This window comes from Necator americanus, chromosome X (genome assembly GCF_031761385.1).
Source record: "Necator americanus strain Aroian chromosome X, whole genome shotgun sequence".
Classification (NCBI taxonomy): domain Eukaryota; kingdom Metazoa; phylum Nematoda; class Chromadorea; order Rhabditida; family Ancylostomatidae; genus Necator; species Necator americanus.
The window spans coordinates 18,478,396-18,504,687 of NC_087376.1; the positions used below are offsets into that span (position 1 = coordinate 18,478,396).

The following is a 26,292-nucleotide window of genomic DNA, read 5'->3' on the forward strand; positions in this document are numbered from 1 at the left end:
TAGCCATACAGAACTAAACCTGGATCTTGCCTCCGCAAATGCAAAAGTGAACTTCTTCCTTGGTGTTAAAACCTGAAACTTTTTTTGCAGCGCCCTGAATGCACTTTTTCATAGCGAAATTTCTATCGTAATTTTCTTTCTGATCCGTATTCCAACATGAGTAGATACACGTTGGCGAAATTTTGTCCTGCATTGTAGTCAATGTTCTCTCTTGAATGTAAAAACGATAATGAGTTTTGCCTGCCATTGCCGGATGATTACCATTACCCAACATTTTCGTATTACATTGGACCGAGTAGTACCATTTCTCTAGCGCATCGATTGTCTATTCGAGTCCCACCTTTGTAACCGCACCGATTCCGATAGTGACCAATTTTTGGCTTTCAGCTTCTGCCTAATTTTGCATTCTTTGTGCGATTCCGTTGAAAAGTACAGCTAGGAGACATTGTGCTCAATGTCTCCTATCAGGTCGTTGTAATCGTTATTCACAGTAATCGCGCAATTTGACAGTGTTTCTTTACTGATGTTGACTCTGATGGGAGAGTTGGGAATTAACAAACATTTGTTGTCGCAATTCCAATTTTGTTCCGTTTAGTGTGTTTGCAGAGATACTGAACTTTCCGATACTGACGAGGCGGTCCCCGATGTCTGTTTCCTGTAGTGCGGCGAAGGACACACAAAGACATAGCATAAGTCTGGAGAGTGTAGTTTGTTGGAGTTTCACTCGGCAATGTTTAACAGTTAGCGTGACTACTACTTTCTGCTTGCAGTGCACAGCATTGCTTTAAAAATGTCAACACTTTGGGAAGAAGAGAAGTGAAACGCAGAGAACAACTTAATTTTACTATTAGATTTGGTAGAAAGGACATGCAATCGAAATGTTCTCGAGGCTCTTTCAGATTACGAACTTTAAACCTTTGAGAAACTTTAAGATAAATGCAGAGGTCCAAAAATGAATAGAAAGGAAGAGCGCATAGCCGTGACCAAGGAGTTGTTCTGTAAAAAGTCTTTTGCTGGTTTTATTCGCCTATTCTCAGTGTATAAAAGTCTGAGGGGACGGGTGAAGTGTAGCGGTTAGAGGTTCCGGTTCCTCCACGATCGATCGGAGGTTCGAATCCGCCCTAGTGCTCACCGGGCCTTTCATCCCTCAGGGATCGACAAATTTTATACCAGATTTGTCTGGGAGGATGAAAACACTTATTTGACGCATCAGCTAGCCCCCCGCAAGTCATTGTATAGGCCAGTTGCACGTTTGTAAACCGCAAACGATTCTGAATTGAAGTGAACGTAAGGGCGCATCTCAAGCGGATTGATTAACGCCAGAGACTTTGACCTTTTTATTTAAAAGTCCGAGCTTTTGGAGTCTACGAACTTCCGGAAGTCGTTTTCGATAGATGGTCGGTAGTCGGTTGGCGAAAAATCTGGCGAATATGGCGAGTGAGGCAGAGTCTCGTAGCCTAACTCGTCCAACTTGAGTAGCGTCACCTTTGAAATGTGTGGCCGGGCATTGTCGTGTAGGAGAATCGGTCCCTTCTGTTCACTAACGCCGCGCAAAAAAGTTGGAGTTTTCTGTGCATTTTGTCCAGTTCTTTGCACCACTTCTCTGCGGTGATGATCTCGCCAGGTTTCATGAAGCTGTAGTGGATTACACTTGTAGCACACCACCACACAGTCACCATGGTCTTCTTCAGGTGTATTCTCGGCTTCAAAAAGTGGCTGAGAACTTCGTCCTTGTTGATCCATTGAGCACGACGCTTCCTGTTGTCGTAAAGGACGCTATTCTCATTGGTCGTAACAATACTATCGAGAAATAGATAGTTCTTGTTGTGTAGCAGAAGCGGTGAGAGAAGATCTCAAATCTCAGATTTCGTTGAGCAGCGGTTTCTCTGGGACTCGCTCAGTTCATGCGGCACCCACTTGTTCAACTTTTTCACCTTTCCAACTTTTCCAAATGAGCGACTGTTGAATGGTCAACGCCTAGTTCTTGGGCAACTTCTCGTGTTGTTCTTGTTCGTGTTTGTCATCTTCGATGTTTGCCTTCAGCAGGTGACCGTCAACATCAGAAGGGCTGCCGCAACCTTCTTTATTTTCGAGGCTCACATCGCCACAACAAAACCTTTGGAACCAACGCGTAAAATCGGTGATTCTTCCTTCACCGCAACCACCGCTGATATTCCGAGCTGTCTGTGTTGCAAGCCTGCACAGTTTGAACTCGTAGTAGAATATTTGGTGAAAATGTTGCCTGCACATATTATCTTCTATGTTTTTGTTTTGACCAAATACTGGTTCTCGTTCAAAATCACTCCAGGACTAATAACCAAAACGAAATGTGCTACAAAATGCTATACTCGATTCGCTGAGGACCGAAATAATAGGATCTTCAATGACACATTGCTCGAGTAGCAGCGGGATTTGGCTCGCTCCCTTCTACAGAGTGTGAAGTTAAAAATAGTAGAAATAGGGTTGTGTGAGGTACAAAAAAGTGGTTTGTCAGTGCCATTGCCAGATGTCAGAGTCTGTACCAGGGATATATGTATATTCCTCTATGCACCTATCATTAGTTGAGGATTCTGTTCAAGGCGTGGAAAATTTGTTTGTTGTTATGTTTCATCTGTTCTGTTTCACTTCTAAAATATAAAAAATCGGGAATATATTTAGAACTCACCCGTCTGTGTATTTTATCATGAAAAACATGTGCATAAAATATTTAGTTGGATGAATTGGGAATAGGAGGAAATCCAATCAACTGTAACTGTGAAACAGCCTTTCTCCTCGATGATGAGTACTACTCATATGAGTACACTAATACAGTTCCGAAGTAAGCTGAACACCTTTATGTGAAACCATTTCATACATTCAAAAGTCCTTTTAGATGTGCTGCACCGCCAGAGTTAAAAGGTCGTCCACTGACAAAAGTTGCACAATCAGACGCTTGTCCTTCTAAAGCGAGTGTAGAGAGAAACAGTCGAATCGCAGGAGTAAGTTGTAAAGAATGTTATATCAAAAATTGTGACGTTTCTCAAAAGGTTTCGAATTTAAACACGTCGTCTTCCTATTGAAACTTGTTTTAGATATTTATGGTGCTTCTCATTCTCGTGTTCTGCACCACTGGAATATACCTCTGCGTAATAACCAAACGATGGGAGATGTTTTTGCGACACATTCAGAACCCTCCACTCTTGTACTCATACCTCGCAAACAAGGATGATCAACAAGGGCTTGAGCACGATTTCCAGTCGCAACCGCAGGACGTTTGAAGATACTGAAAATGAAGAAAATATCTGTGGAATTCTACTTTTTTACTTATGCGTGTACCCAGATGGCCACGCCTAACGCAGCTTCTACGGAATTCAACAATCCCCTGTAATCTTGATGTCTTTTAAAATTTTACTTAGAGTTACATTGCTTGTTCACAACAAGGAACATTTTTGGTCTTCGTACTAATGTATACTACTCCGCTACTCCGGAGGTTTTCCTACTAACACGGGAATTTTTTGTCTGTTTACTTATGCACATGCTACAAACGTGCAAAAAGAAGAATCCAATACTACCTCAAAAAGGATATCATTTCTTACATTTCTTTATCTACTTCTTCTATTTCCTTATAAATAGTAGTTATAATATAACTTTTCGCATGAGCAGTCCTATAGATGTTTTCTTCCCAAGTAATCAGAAACGTTCTCTCACAAAATTTCCTCCGAATCCAAAGCACTATGTACGAGCAGTCTTCTATCAGAGCTTGGAAGACCAACTTAATCCACTGCGAGATGAACTTATTAGGAGTGCTGAGCAAGAAAATGGGATAAACCTTAAAGTCGTGAACTTCTCAGCCATTACCATTGAAGAAAGTAGGATATGACAATGAGAGTGAAATGACGCCACTATTGTGTCTGTGTTGTCAACGGTCTACTGTTAGCCGAGGAAAACCTAGCATTTTATTTATCTGACGATAAATTAGTGCAAAGGTGGATAAGACACTAGCCTGATGTATCTATAAACGTTCACTGAACTCCATGATTCTGGCATAAAATTGAACGCTCTGATACTCTTCAACGGGATTGGTCAATACGACATATTAAAAGCTAATACTGCATTCCTAGTCAAAGAAGCGGCAAATGTATGAAATCAATATAAAAACCGCAGATACATGATACGTAAATCATTTAGTTGAGGGCAGGGATTCCACATTAAAAGCTCCCCAAACAGTAATATTGGATTGAGGAATAAGTCGTGAGCGTTTTTTAAATGTGAAAAGTGCACGTAAGAATAAGAACTAGCTTCGTAATGTTATAAACCATTCGACGGTTCTATTTCTTACTGTTTATTTTGTTTCCTTTTTCTCTGTTGTTAGATAATTGAAACGTAGTGTCAGGTGGACAGGACAGACCATTTTCGACACAATTTGCTTTTCGTAACTAATCGAGACGACAAGGCCGCTGTTGCCCACACTGTACTGCGTTTGGAGAAAGACCAATGCTAGGAAATGCCACGCAAACTGCTGTTCGCCATAACAAGAAAACAACTATACTTTCCAATGCCGAGGTTTCAAGAAGAGAGGACTTGGAAATTTATGCAATTATTCTCTATTTCTGACATTTCATGTGCAACCTTTTGTCTCTACACGCAAATGATCGGTTCTCCGTACAGAGGCAATAGCAGAGAATAGCATGATCCTACAAGGCATGTTTAGCACCTTATTAGACGATGAGAGACGCTGATGGACGAGTTATGGGCGTGGCATAAGGCAAACGCCTCACAGTTGTCTGCTAATGCTGCTGGCTGCTGCGCAGCGCGATTAACGATCGCCGTTGCCAGTAAAAACTGTGAAACTATGACATGCCTGTTCATTATGTCGCGAGTCCTCCCTGTTTGTGGCAGAGGTTTTTCTGGATCTTCTCCCATTGTAAATTGTAAGTCCCCTAAAATCTCATAGATAAGTCTTCTTTTTTCCGGAAGAGAACGAGAAAGACGCACGCTCGCGCTGCCCTCTTTAGTCTCAAAAATGACCAGACTTTTTATTCAGCCTCCATTTCAACGGTGCATTTGCGTAGGCGCTCAAAACGGTGCGATGGAGGCAGCAGTTGGCTCCTAGCCTCCACGCTCCTAGCCGCTACGCTCCACCAAAGCGTCTCGAGAGAAGCCGCGTACGCAATCGTGTACGTGCCTCATGTCGTTTTGACCCTACCATAGAAACAGTCGCTCACCAAAGCGGCTACCTCGCTGTAGCTCATGCTTTTTCTGATGCTGCTTTTGGTAGGCCTAGCTTTTGTTGTGTCAGCCACCCATCGTTTCCATCCTGCTTTCAAGTTATCCTCGAAGGGCTTGTTAATTCCAACATCGAGAGGCTATAGATAGACATTGGCCTTGATAACAACCCCAGGGGGAAAGTTCTTTCGGGATCAACTTCTTTTCTTCTTTTTGAAAATGATCAGCGGCAGTTTTTTTTCACGCGGTGGTCACGGAGAAGACAACGGTAAAATTTGGTTTTTTGCGCCCTGTCGAATCAATCATCACAGTTTCGACTCAAACTTTATCCACGGCAGTTCCATAAGTGATGTCAAAAGGCACTAAAACCTTGTCGATTTCGATGATTCTGAGGTAGTGGGGAGAAAAATGTAGAGTACAAGCCTTATACCAAGAGGCCGACGCCTTGAAATAATGCCTCCCTGACTTCTCTGATATTACTAAAGCTGCTGCTTTAATAATATAATTTAATAGTCGAAACTGTGATGATTGATTCGACAGGGCGCAAAAAACCAAATTTTACCGTTGTCTTCTCCGTGACCACCGCGTGAAAAAAAACTGCCGCTGATCATTTTCAAAAAGAAGAAAAGAAGTTGATCCCGAAAGAACTTTCCCCCTGGGGTTGTTATCAAGGCCAATGTCTATCTATAGCCTCTCGATGTTGGAATTAACAAGCCCTTCGAGGATAACTTGAAAGCAGGATGGAAACGATGGGTGGCTGACACAACAAAAGCTAGGCCTACCAAAAGCAGCATCAGAAAAAGCATGAGCTACAGCGAGGTAGCCGCTTTGGTGAGCGACTGTTTCTATGGTAGGGTCAAAACGACATGAGGCACGTACACGATTGCGTACGCGGCTTCTCTCGAGACGCTTTGGTGGAGCGTAGCGGCTAGGAGCGTGGAGGCTAGGAGCCAACTGCTGCCTCCATCGCACCGTTTTGAGCGCCTACGCAAATGCACCGTTGAAATGGAGGCTGAATAAAAAGTCTGGTCATTTTTGAGACTAAAGAGGGCAGCGCGAGCGTGCGTCTTTCTCGTTCTCTTCCGGAAAAAAGAAGACTTATCTATGAGATTTTAGGGGACTTACAATTTACAATGGGAGAAGATCCAGAAAAACCTCTGCCACAAACAGGGAGGACGCGCGACATAATGAACAGGCATGTCATAGTTTCACAGTTTTTACTGGCAACGGCGATCGTTAATCGCGCTGCGCAGCAGCCAGCAGCATTAGCAGACAACTGTGAGGCGTTTGCCTTATGCCACGCCCATAACTCGTCCATCAGCGTCTCTCATCGTCTAATAAGGTGCTAAACATGCCTTGTAGGATCATGCTATTCTCTGCTATTGCCTCTGTACGGAGAACCGATCATTTGCGTGTAGAGATAAAAGGTTGCACATGAAATGTCAGAAATAGAAAATAATTGCATAAATTTCCAAGTCCTCTCTTCTTGAAACCTCGGCATTGGAAAGTAATGTTGTTTTCTTGTTATGCCTATGTTATGTTATACTATGTTAATAACATAATATTGATATAACAAATAAATAATAAATTATTTTAAAAACGTATTGCTACAAGTGAAACAAAATATATTGTATTACAGCGATATTAATAGAATAAATAATAACTAAAAATCATATGGTCATATTAATTATATGTACAAGACGCGTGACGTGTGCCAGGTGGAAGAATATCAAGAATAATAATCGAGATAGAAAATCATTCGACCTCTGCACTGATCCAGACACGGTTAGAATATTGTGTTTGATTTTCTGTAGAATTCATGTAATAATGTGTGTTCCAGGTAGCTCGTATGGAAATGTGGAGTAGTGCAGTGAGAAGACAACACAGGAAGATGTTTATTGGACTTTACATATCTAGTAAATCTAATAAATGCTTTTAATCTTCTATTTCGAGCGGCAAGGATCTCGAGCGGAGAGACTGCTCGATTAGTTCCACATGTTGCTGGAGCTCACGGTCACGATTCCTTTGCCGTCCTCGTCTCACAGCGCAAGTCTGAGCAGAAATATGTTGATAGCAGAAAACATTGAATTTCAAAAAGCTCACAAATAGACTGGAAAGAAGTGTTCGCAAAGAAAAACCCTTACCAGTAGCGCGAGGAGCATAATCAAAACAAAAGATCCGAGTACTGCGATGAGCAGTGTATAGGAGCGCAGAGAGCGCAGCTTCCGAGGTCGTCGTCGTAGGTGGAGAAGTGAGCCATGCATCTCCCAACTTTTTTTCTTTGCCAGCCACTCGGCTGAAAGCCTTGGTTGGGAGTTAATCTCATTAAAACGTATAAAACTCTCCTCAGGAGATAGGGTGGAAATATCGTGATACATCTGTAAATACTGCAACTCGTGTATAAATACATTCAATAAGTTATTATCAATTATCATTAGGCGAGAAGACTAAAATACGTGTCAAGATAATAAAGAAAGACTAATTAGAAGGCAGTCAGGCTGTTGAAGAAGTCGGTAGGCCGCGATCCATACCCTCCTTGGGTAGTCATCAAAAATATCCTCCAGGTATATTTGCTCGGATTAGTACGAGGTGGACGCTACTGCAAGAATTAGAAATGTGTCAGCACATATGAGACATATAATTTGAAAAGATGAGTGAGCTCTCAATGTGTATTTAGCAGCAGAATTGTACTATTTGACATTGATAAAGAGATGATCAAAAGTTCGATCCCAGCATTAACAATTATCTTTGCAAAACAAAAAAAAACAGTTGGAAACGACGGAGAACACGTTTTAGAACAATTTTCAAACTATTTCCTATTATTTACAAACAATTTTACTCATTGACAATGGAAATGAACGGTAGAGAGTTCGATACCCGCCGGAGTATCTCCATTTTTGTAAAATGGAAAAAACAACTGATACCGACGCAGATCACATTCTAAAAGCATTTTATCATTATTTTCTACATTCTACGCACAATTTCACTCATTAACAGCGATTACAGGCGATGAACATTTTGATCTCCACCGGAATCTAGAACATTTTTACGGCAGTTTTTTGAAATTGTATTCAGAGCAATGTTCGCCACATATAATTGTTATATAGAGGTTAATTTAGCGATTAGAACCAGACCTTAATTGGAAATTACTGCTGGGCAGGTCGGATTTGATTAACTTGAAATAAACATGAATAACGCACTAAAGAAGAGACGAAGAAAGACAGTGGCGGCTGCTTTCTGTAGAGGAAGACTTGCGCTATAAAAGGGTCCGAAAATCTTTTTTCAGAGACTTTCTGGTTTTTTTGAAACCTAGTTGAGAAGAAGTTGAGAAATTTAGCATTTTTCTCAACTTTTTCTCAACTAGCTTCTTTGCGGATGAAAACTGCCTGTAAAAAAGTAAAAATGAGCTTTGATAGAAAAAATCTTCCTCTATAACATACCTCAAACTCAATTCGTCTTTATAAACTATGAGCTGAATTATTGGAATTTGTTTGAAGTCATACATATTTTGACGCGTTGCTGAAAATCTGAGATTACACACTTTTTCTCGTCGCGAGATTATGTAGCGCCGTTGAAAACTTCGACTCCATGTTTGGATAGAGCATCAAGGAAAGCTCTTAACTGCAAATTTTCGCCTCTGTAGGTGTTCTGGTTCTCTCAAAAGCTAGTTGAGAAAAATTCAAAAATTTGAGGCAAAAATTGGGATTTTTCTCAACTATGTTTCAAAAAGACTAGAAAAGCTTGAGGCATCAAACTTAGTAGAAATATAGAAGAAATCTCTCTCTACAGATCACAGCCAGCTTTATTGCGTGAAATTCACTTAGAGCGTCGATATTCAGAAGCTCGTGGAGCCTGCTTTGCACTAATTTTAACCCCAATTGCGCCTGTAGATGTTTTTTTTTCGCTCACTAACACCATCAAAATTGCTTTTCGTCGAGTGAAAGTAAGAAATTCGTCACTGTTGGATAAGAACTGTGCTCTTTAAATTCTTTTACGCTAAGTTTAAAAGTAGCACTTTTGGCCGGGATTGATCCTTGACCGTCTGAATGAGAAGAGTGAAACATCGCACTGAGCAATGAAGCTAAAGCATCCTATACGCATCAACCGCTTTTCAACAGAGTACGTAATAGCCAATTAACGAATGTCCTTTTCGAAGCATTCATAATCGCACATAAATATGCGATCGAGGGGGAAAGGTCCGGCATACAGGACTTTATCTGCACTACACTTACCAAGCCAGCGTACTTGCTTTTCATTGCGACTATACTTCTACTTTTACTTAGTGCTCTTACACCTCTGTTAGCTTTTGAAGACCTCGTTTGTCATCCGTTCCTAGGCAAGTTTTCGACGCTACGTTTCCGTACCGCTGCTGATCTTCAATATATTAGGCTGTAACGGAAGAGTGCCGAAGCACTGTGCAAGGTATGAAGGAAATGAAGATTGCCTCCTACGGTTTCTTAGTACACAATGCGAAGTCATCTCTGGCTAGTTTCATTTCTTTTATATAAAGTGGTGACACACAAATTTGTAGTGCTTAGATTGAATGGGTTTGACAATAAGTCGATTTTTTAAAGGGATCAAAACTTTCAGGCAGCTAATTGCATTTGAAATAATTGGTATTCTATTTTATCACCTCCACAACTTTATCACGTTATTTATTATGCATCACATTTATTCAAGATTTCAATTGTTTGTGCTAATTCAAAAGTAACCGAGAGGCTTGTTTATAGAAATCTTGATATTTCAGAAAGGATGCTACTGCCACTGGTACGTTTCCTTTGTCTACGAACTTCTTCTCCTTTTTGAAGGCTTTCCTTTTCGTTCAGCTTATGTGGACTCCCTTACCGCCTTGCACGTACGACCACATGCATTTGCACGGTTTGAGCCACCAAAGCGACTCCGACGTCACCAAGCATAAGTTAGAGCAGCAAAAAAATGCTAAGTCGTCCATCTTCAAGATTAGCTCAAAAAGCACACTAGTTCCATTACCAGAATTACGAAGAATAAATTAGTTAAAAATCATTTTGTGGTTTGTGTACCCTCTTTTTAGCTTAACTATTTATGTCACAAGAGTCTTCCTGAACCGCAACCGCGAGTCTTCTTCAATCGTTTATTCAAATATTAAACAAATTTGTTTTGAACTCAAGTACTGAATATGCATCATTGACGTTTTTTCTTCCTTGAGACAGCTGTTCCATTTTTTTGTCGCAGATATCGGGACCTGGAAAAACCTTAGAATACGTTTCAGTTGTGAATATTCAGAATGTTCTGATATGCGGTGAAAACATGCCATTCACTGCTGATCCTCTTTCAAGTTACAGCACTACGTCTGAAAAAGCAGTTTTTACTTCTGTTTTTCTGCTGAATGTTGTATACCTAAATTACACTAAAGTTTGTAGACCTTAATATGTGTTTATTTAAAATCGACAACTCCGTCTTCCTTTTCTTTTTGCTTCCTTCATTTTTGTCTAATTTTCCGACACTTACTTAGATTTTTTCCTAATTTTCCGATTCGATTGCGATTGAGATCTACTCACTGTGCGGTATCCTCAAGTACTAATGTCTGGATAACGTTAAGGAATTGCATGTGGGATAATCTTATAGCTCAAAGAGTGTTACGAACGGAATGAAGTCATTTGTAGTTGATAAGCACTCGTTTATGTTATTCATGGCTGGATTCCTGACGGAAATCCAGAATGCTTCCAACGCCTTCCTAGCAGATATTTCGTTCTCATGCGCTAATATCCTTACTTCAAACTCACTTCCGTCACGCTTCTCATACCTACCTATACTCTTACCAGCCAAATGTTCCTTGATACGAGGGTTCAGTTTCCTTCCAGTTTTTCCAATATAAATGGCGTTTCACGTTCGGCATGTTAGGCTTTGATAGATACCTTTGATTTTCGTGCAACCACAAAACTTACCGAATGGACAAACAAAGCAACACTCTGACACACATTGCCTATCGTAGAATCTATTGCGAACTAACTGTCGCTTGAAGCTGTCGTTTGGGATGTTCACCAACATAACACCATCTTGCAACTGTGCTCGCGAAAGAGTCCAGTGTATAGCAGCAGTTAAAAAGTCTGAGAGGAAGGGTATGCACAAAGGAATTTAACCTTCACGTGAGATTCTCATTGTCCCTTGTTTGTAGTTCGAGATTGGGTGTTACATTTCAATCTCGTGTAACCGTTCGAACAAGCTGTGCTTACGGCTAGTTTTAATGATTTTTCACGCTCTCTATCACCTGTGCACATTACTGTTGCTGTTTTGACCATATTTCGGATAATTGCTTTTTCATGCCAATAGGATGAGCTGACGTTGCGTTTTCAGTATGTTTTTCGAGCTTTCTTTGCGATAACATTTCACGCTTGCAATGCCATTGTGCCGTTTTATTTGAGCATTTAAATACCGTAGCCAGCTATCTTTTGGTTGTTCTCGAGTGAGTTTTACGTGCTCCGATCTTTCATCCAAAATTCTAAAGCATTCTTCCACTTTGGATTGCGTTGATGCTACAATGAAGCAATCATCGATATAACGGCAGCACATCTGTGGAAAACGTTCTATCACTGGTTGTTCTATTCTGCTCATAAAGCAAACGACAACAACAGGAGCAAACCTTTGACCCATAGCAAGTCCTCTTATTTGAGAGTAGTATTTTCCTAACCATTTGAATGTTGCACTGAAGGCATTCGTTGATCAGGATCATTATGCGTTGTTTGCTTAGACCAAAGGTTCCTATACTACGACCATGTCTATCTAGCACCTGAGATAACGCTTGTAATGCCTGCTCGTTTTGAACATTTGTGTATAAAAACGTCACGTCAAATGAGTCATGACAAAATTTCGTTCGAATTTGGCATTTTTTAGACGTTCAAGCACTTTTGAACTGCTTGATAGATGAGAGTACACTTCTGGTAGACGTGTGTGTGACGTCTCCGCTGACATTGATGATCTTTGGCCGTTCCTTGAAAGCTTATGCGTTTTAATCAGGCTGTAAAAAACGGGATAGCTCGGTGTTTCTAGTTTCAACCTGTCAAGAAATCTTTCGTCAGTCCCAGCAGCCTTACCTACGCTCATCCAAACATGGTTCAGACGATTATGTTGTGCAGTATACTCTTTTTCTGTAACTCGGCGACAAATACTATTATCCATTAAATGCCGTTCCGTTATCTCTCGATCTAGTGTTTGCGGCATTACAACAAACTCTCCTCTGCCGCTCACCGAGGTACGCAGTGTCCCATATTAGTTCTCGGACTTATCGAAACCCTTGCCATTGATGCCTGCTTAAGTTTTTGTGCCGCTGATTTCGATGTTGATTGAAGGCAGCTAGCATTCCCGCTGATAAAATTCCAAAGTCTACATCGGCTTCACGATATATTCCAGTTTCATACAAAAAGTGCGATGGAGCGGGATAGGTGGAAGTAACTTTCTCCTCATAAACGTGTATTGTGGTGTATTTCCATGTTTGACCTTGGTCCTAACTTGGTCCCTACGTCTTTAAGTCCTCCTACAACTTTACGAAAGACCGCCTCAATGACATTCTTAGCTATCGAAAATGAGGGTCCTAGGCTTAAGAAATTCATAGCATTATGGGAAACATGAGTATCACCAATCACTGTGACTCTAGCCGTTCGATCAATGTTTGCACCTTGATTAGAGCTTATTGGTAGTCGTTGGTCTGTGGATGTATTGTTTTCAGAAGTAGGGTCGAGATGCATACTTAAAAGTCTATCGTACTTTACGTAGATTTGGCGTTAGACTGGATAGTGTCACATGCCCTCGACCCACCCTCTCTTTCTTTCAAATTCGATCTGATAGAAGACGACGAGATGCCTGTTCTTTAGCATTACATTTCAACAATGAAGTATACAATGCACGTTGTTTCTCCCTAATTACAACACCTAAAATACAACGAACGAACAATTTTAGGATGATTTTAGGGAGACAGCATGCCACTTACAACTTCTTGTCTGAAATGAATCGTAGGATTACATCTGTCGCCTTACATCGTTGGAGTAAAATAAGTGACTGACGGGTGGATACCACTTTTTTACGAAGCGATAGTGCTTCGCGAACGAGAGGGAAAATTGTGGCGGTGTGCTGTCCAACAATCTCCAAGTCACACATCCCTTATATCAATTTCTGAGTAGTTATTGATCTACGGGTTGATCAAATTTTTGATCTTTTATGGAAACCTGACGGACGGGCCAGATGTGATTCCTAGTTGTGGTGCGTCGTAGTTTGTTACGTTATCATATTCAATAAATTATATATATATATATATTATGTATAATTATCATGATATATAATAACGGGCTTAGTGTGTGTGTGTGTGTGTGTGTGTGTGTGTGTGTGTGTGTGTGTGTGTGTGTGTGTGTGTGTGTGTGTGTGTGTGTGTGTGTGTGTGTGTGTGTGTGTGTGTGTGTGTGTGTGTGTGTGTGTGTGTGTGTGAGTCACGAAATTCGAAAAGAGGGGTGCGACGGGTCCACCGGCGTCGGAGTGGTACACCGGCGCCAGATATCCATACAATGGGGTGCGACGGGTCCACCTGCGTCGGATTGGCGCGCCGGCGCCAGATAGCTATAGCAGGGGGTGCGACGGCCATCGAAATGGTGCGCAATAACTTCGTGTGCATGTCGCAAAAGGTAAATAGGATGTTTCATTGCCGTGGCCACTGGGCGCCTTGCTTTTCAGCTTTACGACTCCTCCGCGTTTCTATTTCCTTCTTCGTTTGCCTCAAGTTGGTAGCATGCCTTCCTCAGAAAGTGGAAACATGCATGCAGACGGCTGTTTAAATACTAGCGAACAGTTTACATGATCTGACGTAGAACGTTATCTTTATCAGTAGGATAAACTCTTTCACGTCATTTTGTGTTTAAACATCATTCATTGATAACTCTTGGAGGGAAACAGGAGGATAACCCAATTTTCGAGTAATACTTTCAAATTGTGTCTACATTATATTGGTATCGACGGAGTGTTTGAAGCTGAAGTTTGAATATTCTCTAAATGTAGAACTGACGCGGTCAGAAAAAACACTGTGAAATCTTTTGAATTTATTTGTAATAAAAAAAGATGAAGGAAGATTGTTAGAGATACACAAGTCTAATTTCACAGAAAACGGGACCAATTTTGATTTTCGTTGATCAGTGAAGAGGAGCAAAGCTAAAATCACAGGAAGTCTGAAGTACTTCTTTAGCCGGACATTCAAACTTGTTAATATAATAACTATAATCAATTATTATATATCATTTTATAGGGACCTGATGGGCGAGCCGTCAGGCTTCTATAAAAGATCAAAAATTAGATCAACCCGTAGATCATAAACTAAACAGAAATTGATATAAGGCTAGTTCGAACGTGGTTTTTGTGTTATGATCACACATCGGGGTTCGGACGGCACACTACGCCTCGGCACATGCAATTTAGTGAAGATGTGGGTCAATCAACATTGTCCAAATTTTGCCCTGTGAGGCTCTGTCAGGTGACTCGTTCCGTGAAGCTGAACCATCCATATGAATAAGAAGGAGAGTAGTCATCATTATGCTTGTCTTGTTGCGTGTTCAAAAGCGAGGAATGGAATTAAAGATTTGGATCTGAGGAATGCGCATATTCGGTTTTAATCTACGGAGGGGTGGGGGAGGGGCGTCAGGTCACTGTAAAAAAAACCTTTGTGACTCATAGTTGTTATATGTGGTCTGTTGCGTCACCAAATCTAGCAAATGAGGTAAGCCCTAACCGATGTGTTTCTGTTTGGGTTTACGTACCGCTTGAATGCTTCCTGTAGGGTAATGAGGCGCATGGGAGGAAAAATTGATGACGGCTTCGATTTCTTCAGGCTCTGACGAGAGCGACAATGCCGAAACATTAGCCGTTAATAAAGATCAATACCTATCTTGGCTACAGCTCAAGCAAATCAGTGAAAAGATTCACGAAATTATTTTACCAAATCTCGGACCATTACTGAACTCGCGATATTGCGTCAAAAATTGTGTTGTAGAACTGCATCATCCTTCATAAATATTGCTCGTTTCTCTGAGGAATTTAAGTAGACATTCTATTTCCTCTTCAGCTGTACGAAAGAATTATCATGCTGTGAGGCAAAGTACCACTCGACAGGTCGGTTCAGTATAGCAGAACTGTTTTTAAGTAAAACAATGTAATAAGGCCAAAATTATGAATTTACGAGAATTTTACTATGCTGCTATGGTTAACGATCGTTCAATTGAGATTTTTGAAACTATAGCTTTCTGAATCTGTTCCAAATTGCAGAAATTTCCTTTTGCTTCGCTTTGAGTATGAGTGGAGAGAGTGAGATGAGAATTCCACATGTGTGTGTTGCTTTCCAATAATCACGTATACTCGTTTGCGAGAATCCGTCTCACCTTCAAAGTATAATAGGCAGAATTTCATCAAGCTTTACAGCACTAATTCAATATGGTCCTCATCCATAAGCTAATATTAGAGCATGCCTTTACTGATTCGAACAGAAAATGTCCAATTTGAAGGATGAAGGATAAAGTGACTGGCGTTAATCGATCCGCTTAGGATGCGCCACCACGTTCACTTCAATTCAGAAGAGTTTGAGGTTTACGAACGTGCTACTGGCCTATACAATGACTTGCGGGAGGCTAGCTGATGCGTCAAGTAAGTGTTTTCATCCTCCCAGACAAATCTGGTATAAAATTTGTCGATCCCTGAGGGATGAAAGGCTTGATGAGCACTAGGACAGACTTAAACCTCCGATCGATCGTGCTAGCAGCGGAACCTCTAACCGACTTCGCAACACCCGCCCCTGGATTTGATTGGTGAAAGTTACATGAAGGAAATACATTATGAGATTTTAATACACGTTTCCAGCTATGTGAAATAGCCTCTCATCACAATAATATGTCGCACAGTGAGTCAACGACTCAAGGTGACCTTCACCGATCTCGTTCTCTTTTGGATGTATAACCAGGTCAGTCCAATGAACCTAATTTAGACGACGCAATCTGTTCATAATGATCTCCTAACTGCGCTTTCGCAACATCTAAAGCAATTTATGTTTTCAAATCAGTCTTCGCTACCTGACATCACTCTTTCAAAAACAACACTTTCCTCAGGTTTTCACATTCTTTAAAGGACATACAAGAAATTCGTATTTGCAACTCCTATTTCTAGAAGAGAAGAAAGTATTTTACTTGGTTGAAACCACTAAAAAGGTTTAGGCGGACATAATCCGATTAATTTCTTTTAGTAACAAAACATAGGTGTGGCAACGTCAAATTTATTCCCAAGAGCCTAGTATATAGTATTATTGTTTGAGCATGAAAAAATTTGTCTTTATCGACGTTTTGATCGCTTGCATATTAAGGATGGATGCTACATTTTTCAGTCTGCAATATATGCCACAAATCTTAATGATTCTACTCATCTGCGTCTGCATCATCTGCTTAAAAAATAGAGAATTGCGCCTTGATGCACTAATTTTGCCACTTCGTTGACATAGAACTGCTTCTTTTAGAATGAGTGGTCATTTATATCATCTCAGTAGAAAGTTCGTCACACTCATAATCAATTGGTTTGAGGAGGACTATTCATCCGCGGTTTCTGGAATTTTTATTTGTGATTTCCATAAATTCATAAAGTTTATCACTCATTCGGACCCCTCACCACAAGTAAAGCAGAGAAGATTTCATTTCCTGAAGAAATAACCTGTGATTGAGGTCATTCCTGAGCAGGGAAAACAGAATGATTCTACAAAGGTATGTATTCTTTATCGTAGCCCGCACGAGCCGCATTTCTTGAGCATGTGACAGAAAAACAAATCCCTCAACAGTATCGATCTTGCATCTCTTAATAGGATTTTGATTTCTGAATTTTTGATCCGTCTAGAAACAACATCACTACTGCTCGCCATCGTTTTGGACTATGTCAGCAGCTACTTCTCCAAGTGATTTAGATGAGATTTACATCTGAGCTTATCTGTAAAAACCTTCGTAATTCATCTTCTTCTATTCTATTCTAGCTTCTATTCTAGCTTTCACAATGTAAATGTACGTCTTACTCATTTGTTTAATAGGAGGGCTTATATTATCGCTTGACGAGACTGCTCGCATCTTTGTCGTGGTCGAAGCACTGTTCATTACCCATGTGTTGCACTTTACCAAGCGGACAGCTAAGATATTGTACTGGATAAGAAAATTGTGAGAGAATTACCTAGAAGAAAAGAAACAACTTTAGGACAATTTAACTCTTAAAATGGTGCAATGATAGTATAATGAATTAAATATATCTTTGAAGGATTGTATTTTGAAATCAATTCTGTATATTCTACAAAAACTCAAATGTGTAGCACATGATACCACTTCTATGTTTGTGAATTTGCATGTAACTTCCTTTTTGTTTTAAGTGGAGCGGAGAAGAAAAAGTGTTAGCGCCACTTTATTTCGGATAAGGTTTTCGCGTAGTCACCTCCTCCAGAGTGTGGTAACTGTAATCGTTATGTAGTGAACTGCAATGCCACCCGCATTTGACTTGTATCTGAGCCTGTTGGTAAAACTCAGAAAGGTCGTGGTACAAGGCCACCTTGTCACGGAGACGGGCTCTTTCTTTCTGTTCATTTTTAGGCTTCAACCTAAAACCTTTCCAAGGTTCTACGAGCAACGACTTTGGGTTCGTTTGGAAAAATCAAGACAGCTACGTCAAAAGCGTAGTCGTTATAAACCTCTACGCAATAAGCTTTAAGTGGAGTCGAATATTTCGACTTTGCCATGGCATATAGATATTCTTCCGGCCGAATTCAAAGTGGACGTTTGGTTTCGCCGACGTGTTGTTCTCAACACGCCTAACAAGTGATAAGATAAGCTACACTCGAGGTCATGCAATCTCCACCATAATGGATGAACATACTACGCATCCCAGCTATTTTTGTAAATTTGTGGCAGTATCTCCACAACTCTCATGTGATTGTCGAAGCCACAATTTTGCTCATACGCTCGAATTTCCCTACTTATGTCGCTTGAGATGAAATGTAGACAGAAATTGGTCTTATATGAGCTGACTCTTTCGAGTAGGTATTGCGCTGAGCGGCTTAGTCAGTAATGTCCTTTTGCAGCAGACCCGTTTGACAAAACAATATGTTGGGGCGAGACTCATTGAAATGACACGCTCCTAGGGATCAGATGGAATGGTTGAGGCTGTTTTGACATGCTTGCGACTTGCGCGTTTGGTTCCGTATTAACGTGGAGATAGTGTTCATCTCAACAGTGGAGCAGCCCATATAGGATTCCAATCTTTTGCAGCAGTTTGGGTGTATCAATGACTGCTGCGTTGTCTGTTCTGCTCAAGCCAAAATGGACACATGTTTCGATCTACTCAATCAGCAATCATCACATGTAATAATCACATGGGTAAGAGTTAGGGCGAATTGGCTGTCCTTCTTGAAATTTGGTATACACTTGCATAATAGTGAAAGAAAAACACTATGGTTTCGAAAAGTTCTTAGTAAAAATAGGCTGGTCCACTATCTTTCCACATCTCCTTACGGAACCGAACGTGCAGCAGTCGTGAACACGTTGAAACAGCGTCAAACATTCCATCCCCGGCTTCCATCCTAGGCCGCTCAGCGCAAAAAGACGTACTCGAAAAAGTCAACTCATATAAGTACAATTTCTGTCTACAGCCGTGATGTTAGCGGATCTGCGGATCCGCTAACATCACGGCAATGCGGCTACTCTTGGCTGTTGCTCAAATTTGACTATCGACAAACTGCAATCTCTATGCCAAGAGTCAAGGAAGGACGAACTTTCGCAATACGTCGGAGAAACTAAACGTCCACTCTGAATTCGACTGGAAAAATATCTATATGCTATGGCAAAGTCGAAATATTCGACTCCACTTGAAGCTTATTGCGTAGAGGTTTATAACGACTACGCTTTTGACATAGCTGTCTTGATTTTTCCAAACGAACCCAAAGTCGTTGCTCGTAGAACCTTGGAAAGGTTTTAGATTGAACCCTAAAAATGAACAGAAAGAAAGAGCCCGTCTCCGTGACAAGGTGGCCTTGTACAACGACCTTTCTGAGTTTTACCAACAGGCTCAGATACAAGTCAAATGCCGGTGGCACCCTACTTATTAGTGGTGGTAGAGTTTCACTGCATTGCAGTTCACTAGCATAACGATTACAGTCACCACGGTCTGGAGGAGGTGAGTACGCCAAAGGTTTGCCCAAAATAAAATGGCGTTAACACTCTTTCTTCTCCGCTCCAAAAAAAAGACTCGCAATGCTTGGATCCAAGCGAAGTTGAACTTTTGCATTACACTCAGTTGTCCTTGCGTTAGTTCCTTCACGTATTCCGAATTACATATATTTGGTCGCAGTAGGACAACCAATCCACGCTTAAATTTTTCCAGAAGAAATGTTTGCAGCAGTTTTTCTGTGCTCTTTATTCGTTGTCCTTCACTCTGGTTCTGTGAATTTCTGTCGGGAAGCTACGGACTGTCGCTCATGTGCAGAATCCTACACTCAAGTTTTTGGATTTCGGGAGCACTGCAGGTTTGTCACAAGTGAGACCTTTAGAACGCTTCCGAAAGGGGATTTATGTTAGCTTCATAAGTATTCGTGAGTATGGAGCTAAATTGGTTCATCATTTAAAACGATCGACAACTTCGTCGACCAATCATATTCAGGTGGTGCGTGGACGCCAACCTTTGTGTTGGTCCTCTTTCATGCCCATTTGGAAAGCCAGTTGTACAACGTGACTCTTTCCGATGTCCAGCAAAGGTAAGATTATTTAAGCATATCATTGATAAGGAATTCTACACTCCACACTTATTTTGCTATATAAGCTGATGCATTTGTCTTTTTACAGCTGTTAGCCTTCTTGCTGACAGTTGAGAAAATCAAATTTTGTGCTTGTGTCCGCAGAATGTGCGATGTTCTTTAGAAAAAAAAAAAAGAAAAACTTAATAGGTCTGGAAATGTCAGGACTAGGTGGTAAAAATTGACAAAATCACATCGACATAGCTTCTTCCAAGAAAAATCGCTCTGTTAAATTAATTGAATTTTCTTTAGTGATAAGGATGCGCTACGGATCTTCCTCATTAGAGGGATCAGAGTCGGTTAGTAACGGTACATGCGCATTCCCAGGTAGCCGACAAGGAATACTCACGGAACAAAAGTGACTTTGCGCCTTCTTCAAGATGCAGGCGGCTTCAAGAAACAGCTCCTCTGTTTTTGCTCTGCAAGGATTTATTTGTAATACTCTTATATCTCGCATTGGCCCAAAGCCTGCAATCAAATGAGTGGGAGGTGCAAAGTAGGCAGTCTGGAGTCGCTTTCAACAAATAAGTTCCATTTGTCCACTCCAGGAAAACGCATCGGTTTCACGTAAAACTTGTGGGGCTAGATTCCTGCAACCTTCTTATGAATTTTTAAAGAAACTGCTGACTCTGTAGTAACACCTGATGCAGTGTGCTTGGAAAGGCGGGGTTGCAGGAGTCATCTAGGCTGCCGAAACGAAAAAGGACTAAGTGACGATCTGAACATACAACGCAGGAACGCTTGCATCGGAAGTGGTCATTGAGGTACTGATGTAGGAAAGCAGGAAGATTGAAGGCATCACCCTCCAAATCTTGGGTCGTGCGGGTTTCAGGTGGGTATGCCTATAGGGGGTCGTTGATTATGGGCAGAAGGTGGTTCTGTTCGTTTATTGCTAATTGCAGTAAAAACGGCCCTGAAGATGCGGCGCATGCGCAAAGCTGACGCGCTCCAGTCGAAATCGTTGTAGAAAATAGAGCCCCTGAACGCTCGAAGCCGTATTTTCCAGGGCTTTTTTTTACGGCAGTTAGGAAGAATGGACGAAATCACCCTCCCCATAATCTACGACTCCGTATAGGCATAACCCACCTGAAACCCGCACCACCCCAGATTCGTGGGGTGATGCCTTTAAGTGTGACGTCATTCGTCTGACCGATACGAGACGACACCACCCAAGGAACGCTGTGTTTGGAACTAGACAAGAACTGTTTTCAGGGACATAGCGGCAGAAAAGTAGTTGGTGGAGTCGGTGTCTTCGTCAACACGAGTATGGGAATAAATATCGACTTTTTCGAACAACGACCTGAATCGAACATCTGCAGAAGAGAGAACTTGGTTTAACGCCAGATTTGACTATCATCGTGGCTTATGCTAAAGCATCAAGCTACGAAGGTAAAGGAGGAGAGAGAGAAGAGAGAGAAAAAGGAGTTGAAATTTTCTATATGGACCTGGAGAAGGTTTACAGAGAATATCGTTTTTTCTAGAATGTAATTGTTGTTGTTGTTTGCTGTTTCAACGCCAAAGCTAGCCCCAAAAGGACGCTTGAAGAGTCATATTAAGATCCACGGTATACACTGGAACAAGCAGGATGAAACTTTCCGAAGGAAACGGAAAAACTAGCAATTTTAAATTTTCCTTTTACGCCGCACATTGAAGTCATTCGAGAGAGCATGGAGAGCACCATACCGAAATGAACATAATAAATAAGAGGTTTTTCTTGATGGACCTCGCTGTTGCGACACAACACAAACACACACACACAAAACGGGCCACCGTAGGAAAAAAAGTATATTTTATGCCAAAGGGAGAAAAAGCCGCAAAGATTGAAAAGGGAAGCTTTAGGACCATTATCAACTGGGACCTTTTAGCTTTTTGAGTTGGCTTATAGCAAGATACAATCATGAACGACATTGACAAGGAATACGATTGTCTCAAAGAACACCTTCACAAGTCACGAGGAAAGTTGAGAGTCTTGAAATCATCAAAAAATAGTTCTCCTGGGAATTCTTGAGGTATTACGCTGGCGTAGAGCTGTACGAGCCGAAACCCATGAACTTATGCAAGAGCTTGCAAAGCTTTAAAGAAAGGTGATAGGAGACCTTAAAGAGGAAACAGCAGCAGTGTTGAAGAGGATAATACAAAGGCGGATAATACAATACATCAATACATGTATCATTCGCAAGACAGAGAGTTGCCCTTTCGAACCCAAATCGAGAAGGATAATAAAGAAAATGGTCCACGACTTCTACATCGATCTTCCCGACAGACACGTCCATTTGCTTTCTCACCATCTTGGAGAGGATGGATATGTTATTGCAGAGGTTCTCTCGTTCGAAGTGCGACATGCTATTATGTCGGTAAGGAATCGTACGGCACGCTCCCCCTAGATAAAACCTGAATATCTGAAGGAGCCCTATTTCGCGAGCCTTCACTAACACTCTGGCAAGGCTTTTTATGCGTTAACTGTCGGAATACAACGTTCCTAATTAGCGGAAGGCTAGCAAGACTTCTGTTCTTCTATTAGAAGTGGAATCCAAATGATATCAACAACTATCGCCCAATCTGTCTACTGTCCCTCACCCCAACTACAAACTACAGTCTCTTTAAACTTTAAACGTGTGATCCTCAAGAGGATTGGAAAGGTACTAGATGATGCACAGTCATGCGAGCAACCAGGGTTTCGAAGACGATCCCTAAATGATTAACATTCAGACTGTTTTGAAGTTTATCGAGATATCGCGAAAGTACAAGATGCCGCTGTGCCTCCTATTCATCGACTTAAAGGCCTTCAGCTCAGTTGAGACGGAGCCGGACATAGAAGCATTGGACAACGCAAGTGCCCATACTCAGCAAATAAAGACACAGGCACCAAGAATTGTGCAGTAACTTCACCATTGGAATTTAGCCATTCTATAAGAAAATCATCATCGGACGACGGGTAGATATAATGTCAGCCAAAATATTTACTGCTTCTGTCAACGAAATGCGAAAGCTGAAATGGGATGACATGAGAATGAAATTTTGTGGTTGACAGCTACGCCACCTATAATTCGTTGATGACATCATTCTGATCACATCTAGCATCTGCCAATCTGAACAAATGCTGGCCGAATTTTGTAGAAATATCAGTCTTCAGCTGAATTTGCCAAAGACGATTTTTAGGAAGAAAAGATTAACGGATCTCGAATGCCACATTCACGCTCAACGAACGAAGATGTCCAAATGGATCAGCTAAGCAAATTTGGGTCGTAAAATGAGCATAAAAAAAGAGGTGATCCCTGAACTTGACAAGAGAAAGCGAGCTGTTTGGGAAGCGTATAGGAGCATCGAGAATGTAGTCGTGAAACTTAGGAACATCCGCCTCCGTGCTCGCCTCTTTAACACCACCGTACCTCCTGCTTTGAGCTGTTCTTAAGAAATCTGGGCACCTCTCAAGCAGGAAAAAGTGCGGTTGGCGTCCCGAAAAGCTCAATCGATTGGTCGATGTTAGGAGCATTGCGCTTTATTTTTGCGAAGATATGGCCAAGGTTCATCCCAAAGGCAACAACTGTTACAACGATAGGGTTTTTATACCCTTTCTACAAAAAGTGGTGACTCAGTTGTTCGATATGCTTGGTTAAAAAATAAGGGTGGAACATAAAGAAATTAGAAAGGAAAGAAATAATAAATAACATAAAGTTGAATCATTTCATAAACACTTCCAATAACCAAAAGGGATTTTCGGAAATTGAATATGATTCAGTGACAAGGTATTCTGTTTGTACATCGATACATACACTCTTGAGGGCGAAAAGTTCAAATGAGCTTTCTACGTCGTGCATGTTCAGAGTTGAAGAAACGCGGTAATACGTTGATCATAATGAATACAATGAACGCGATCAAGAACAAACCACTCATGCCCCAGAAATGACATATTGAAAATATGATTCCTTGGATGACGCCGAGAACTTTTCTGGCCATTGTACGAATGGCAGATGCATCTCGAGCAGCCTCGACGTAGAAATGTTTTTCTTGATTTTCCGCTCTGAAGATTTCTTCATTCAAGAAGTACAATCTTCCTGTAATAATGACGGTTATCGTCCCTCTGGGGCATGTCGCTTTCCAGGTAAGAGAGATGGATGGTTCGCCAAAACTGAATGTAACTTTGTTGATGTGCCCGATTTTCGTGCAGCAAATGATTTGTGTTTGAGAAAGCCAATCTATTTCGGCAGAAATGTCGTCATCGGAGCTGCTGTTGATCGTTGCTTCTGCACCTGTTGTACAGCTATAACAGCCCGTTAGCTCCGTGGTTTCGATTTCACAGGAGCTACTGTGTTGACTTGAAACTATCTTCGAATTTTCAGCAACTTTATGATTCTGAACTGCGGAGCCCACTTGCGTTTTTGCTAAGATGTTGTCCCCGTTCTCCTAGATCATGATGTTCTTCGTCAATTGTGGTAGTGAATTTGGCTTCATGTAATTTCTGATGTTACCCTCGCTGAATGAACATGTTGCTTTGTGATAACCAGTGGTGCATGTGCACACTTTGCTACTGAAATGACATTTCAACTCTTCTTGCATTGTGGGACACTGAAGTTGTCCTGCTGACTGGAGGTATAGTTGTCCGAGCGCTTCGTTACTGATGTAGTTTTTCCGTCGGTTATGAAAGTCGAGGAAAGGATCGGCAGTTGTGGTGCGATGGTTCCAATGAGGGATGTTAGCAAATTATACCACGAAGTTGTTCTTCCTGGTTGAAGTAGTATGTTTGTTGTTGCTATTGATTCGCCTTGTCGAAACGTTAATGGCGCATTTACTGTAGGCTCCCAATTCGGGCATGTAAAGACGGTGTATATTGTTTCAGATGTTGGTTGGGCGTACAAACGGTAAAAGAGACAACTAGGAGAGCATAAAAAACATCCGTCGCAGGTTATACAGCCACAACTCAGGGCACAAAAACTATAGCCTGGGCTCTTATTTGCACTAGTTGAAAATTTCCCGACGCAGCTTCCTGCTGCTCTGCACCTATGTATGGATTCGGTGATGAAATGATGGTCGCATGTGAAGAAGTCTATTTTCTTCTGGCATGAGAAGTAAATGCCACTTGCCCTTAGTGAGACGTAACCGATTACATTTTTCTTGTGGACCTGAAGCGAGAGGCACGTCTCCTGCTGAACTGATTGCAGCGTTAGGGTGGTGGCTTCGTTGAATGTGCAAGAGTACGAGGTTCTTGAATCCGTGCATATTTCTTCCGTTGTGCTTATTACTACATGTTGCGAGCATTGTTCTGAGAACTGGATTTGTAGTAGGGCTATTGAACACAGAAGGTACTTCCTTTTCTTTCGCCGTTGGTTTTTGTAGCTCCTGATGAGTGATTCACTGTTTCTCTTTTGTTGGAAGAATTCATTCATTCTTCTGTAGATGGAGATAGGAAAAAATGTAATTATATTGCACAGGAGATGGCCAATCAGCCGTATTGTTCTCGCTATTAAACATAACATTGGAAAAAAGCAGATGACTGTTATGAGGAAAACGGTAGCAATAGCTGCAGCGATAAGTGTGTACATCCAGCAGGATGTGTTGAAAATTCACTCAGTGCATAGCACACATTCTACCACTTCGCAAGTCGGATGAGCGTTGCACTTTATTGTCTTTTGGTTGATTTTTTCGCCTCCGTGCCAAAATTGCACTTTAACTTCTTGTTCGTGCATGACGATGTTGCTTGGAAATAGGATATGATTTTCCTGATGATGTTTGAGCAAGAGGCAGTAGTTCCGGTTTGAGACACATGCTTCGATCATTTCCACTGGTTTGTTACTGGTAAAGTAAAAGCCTCCTTTTGAACACTTGATATGCATGAGGATGTCATGGTTGTATTCCGTTGTCGTGTATTCGATAGGGTAGCCGAAGTATGTCGTTGCTAGTGATTTCCACGCTTTTATTGGTATTGTGGTTTCATTGTTATCTATAGTCTATCTATAGATAACAATGAAACCACAATACCAATAAAATAATACCAATAAGTCAATCTATCTGTATTGTTGGAGGACTTGTTTGAGCTTCGGTAGTTGACGGTCTCGTATTATGTGCCACGCGGGATATTACTTAGCAACTTTATTAAGCACCACCTCAAACTTGGGTAATTAAACCATAACATTAACACTAAAGGCAACTAACATTAACACTAAAGGCAAACAAAGCGAGCAAATGATTAACAGTAATAAAGGCAAGCGATACATGTAGGCAAGAAGAGCTAGCAAAATTACAAACAAGCTCCGGCTCTCCATCAAATCTACATGAACCCT

At 41.2% G+C, this 26,292-nt stretch overlaps 4 protein-coding genes across 6 annotated transcripts in view; 3 read left to right on the top strand and 1 right to left on the bottom strand.

Annotated features, from left to right (window-relative positions):
- RB195_024023 (uncharacterized protein) overlaps positions 1 to 3,257 on the top strand; it is a gene marked incomplete at both ends in the record, with an annotated part of 34,373 nt that extends 31,116 nt beyond the window's left edge. The window contains 4 exons of one of the 2 annotated variants that reach the window (XM_064211663.1): positions 2,507 to 2,533; positions 2,712 to 2,818; positions 2,873 to 2,978; positions 3,072 to 3,257. In XM_064211663.1, the coding sequence (XP_064067548.1) occupies positions 2,507 to 2,533; positions 2,712 to 2,818; positions 2,873 to 2,978; positions 3,072 to 3,257 (426 nt within the window). Of the gene's footprint in view, positions 1 to 2,506; positions 2,534 to 2,711; positions 2,819 to 2,872; positions 2,979 to 3,071 lie in introns of those variants that run through there. The other variant, XM_064211662.1, reaches the window with a different exon arrangement.
- On the bottom strand, positions 1,342 to 1,743 carry RB195_024027 (uncharacterized protein; the record flags this gene model as incomplete). The annotated part of the gene is made up of 1 exon (XM_064211667.1): positions 1,342 to 1,743. The coding sequence occupies one exon, from the start codon at positions 1,741 to 1,743 to the stop codon at positions 1,342 to 1,344; it is 402 nt and encodes a 133-aa protein (XP_064067547.1).
- Positions 3,258 to 4,717: 1,460 nt separating the features above from the next.
- RB195_024028 (uncharacterized protein) lies at positions 4,718 to 10,123 on the top strand (the record flags this gene model as incomplete). Its single annotated transcript, XM_064211668.1, has 2 exons — positions 4,718 to 4,910; positions 10,032 to 10,123. The coding sequence occupies 2 exons, from the start codon at positions 4,718 to 4,720 to the stop codon at positions 10,121 to 10,123; spliced, it is 285 nt and encodes a 94-aa protein (XP_064067549.1).
- A 9,487-nt stretch (positions 10,124 to 19,610) lies between these two features.
- RB195_024029 (uncharacterized protein) lies at positions 19,611 to 22,897 on the top strand (the record flags this gene model as incomplete). 2 transcript variants are annotated; one of them, XM_064211670.1, is made up of 4 exons in its annotated part: positions 19,611 to 19,747; positions 19,882 to 19,975; positions 21,334 to 21,468; positions 22,724 to 22,897. In XM_064211670.1, the coding sequence occupies 4 exons, from the start codon at positions 19,611 to 19,613 to the stop codon at positions 22,895 to 22,897; spliced, it is 540 nt and encodes a 179-aa protein (XP_064067550.1). The 2 variants fall into 2 exon arrangements, with proteins under 2 accessions (XP_064067550.1, XP_064067551.1); XM_064211669.1 differs by lacking the exon at positions 21,334 to 21,468.
- Positions 22,898 to 26,292: the final 3,395 nt, after the last annotated feature.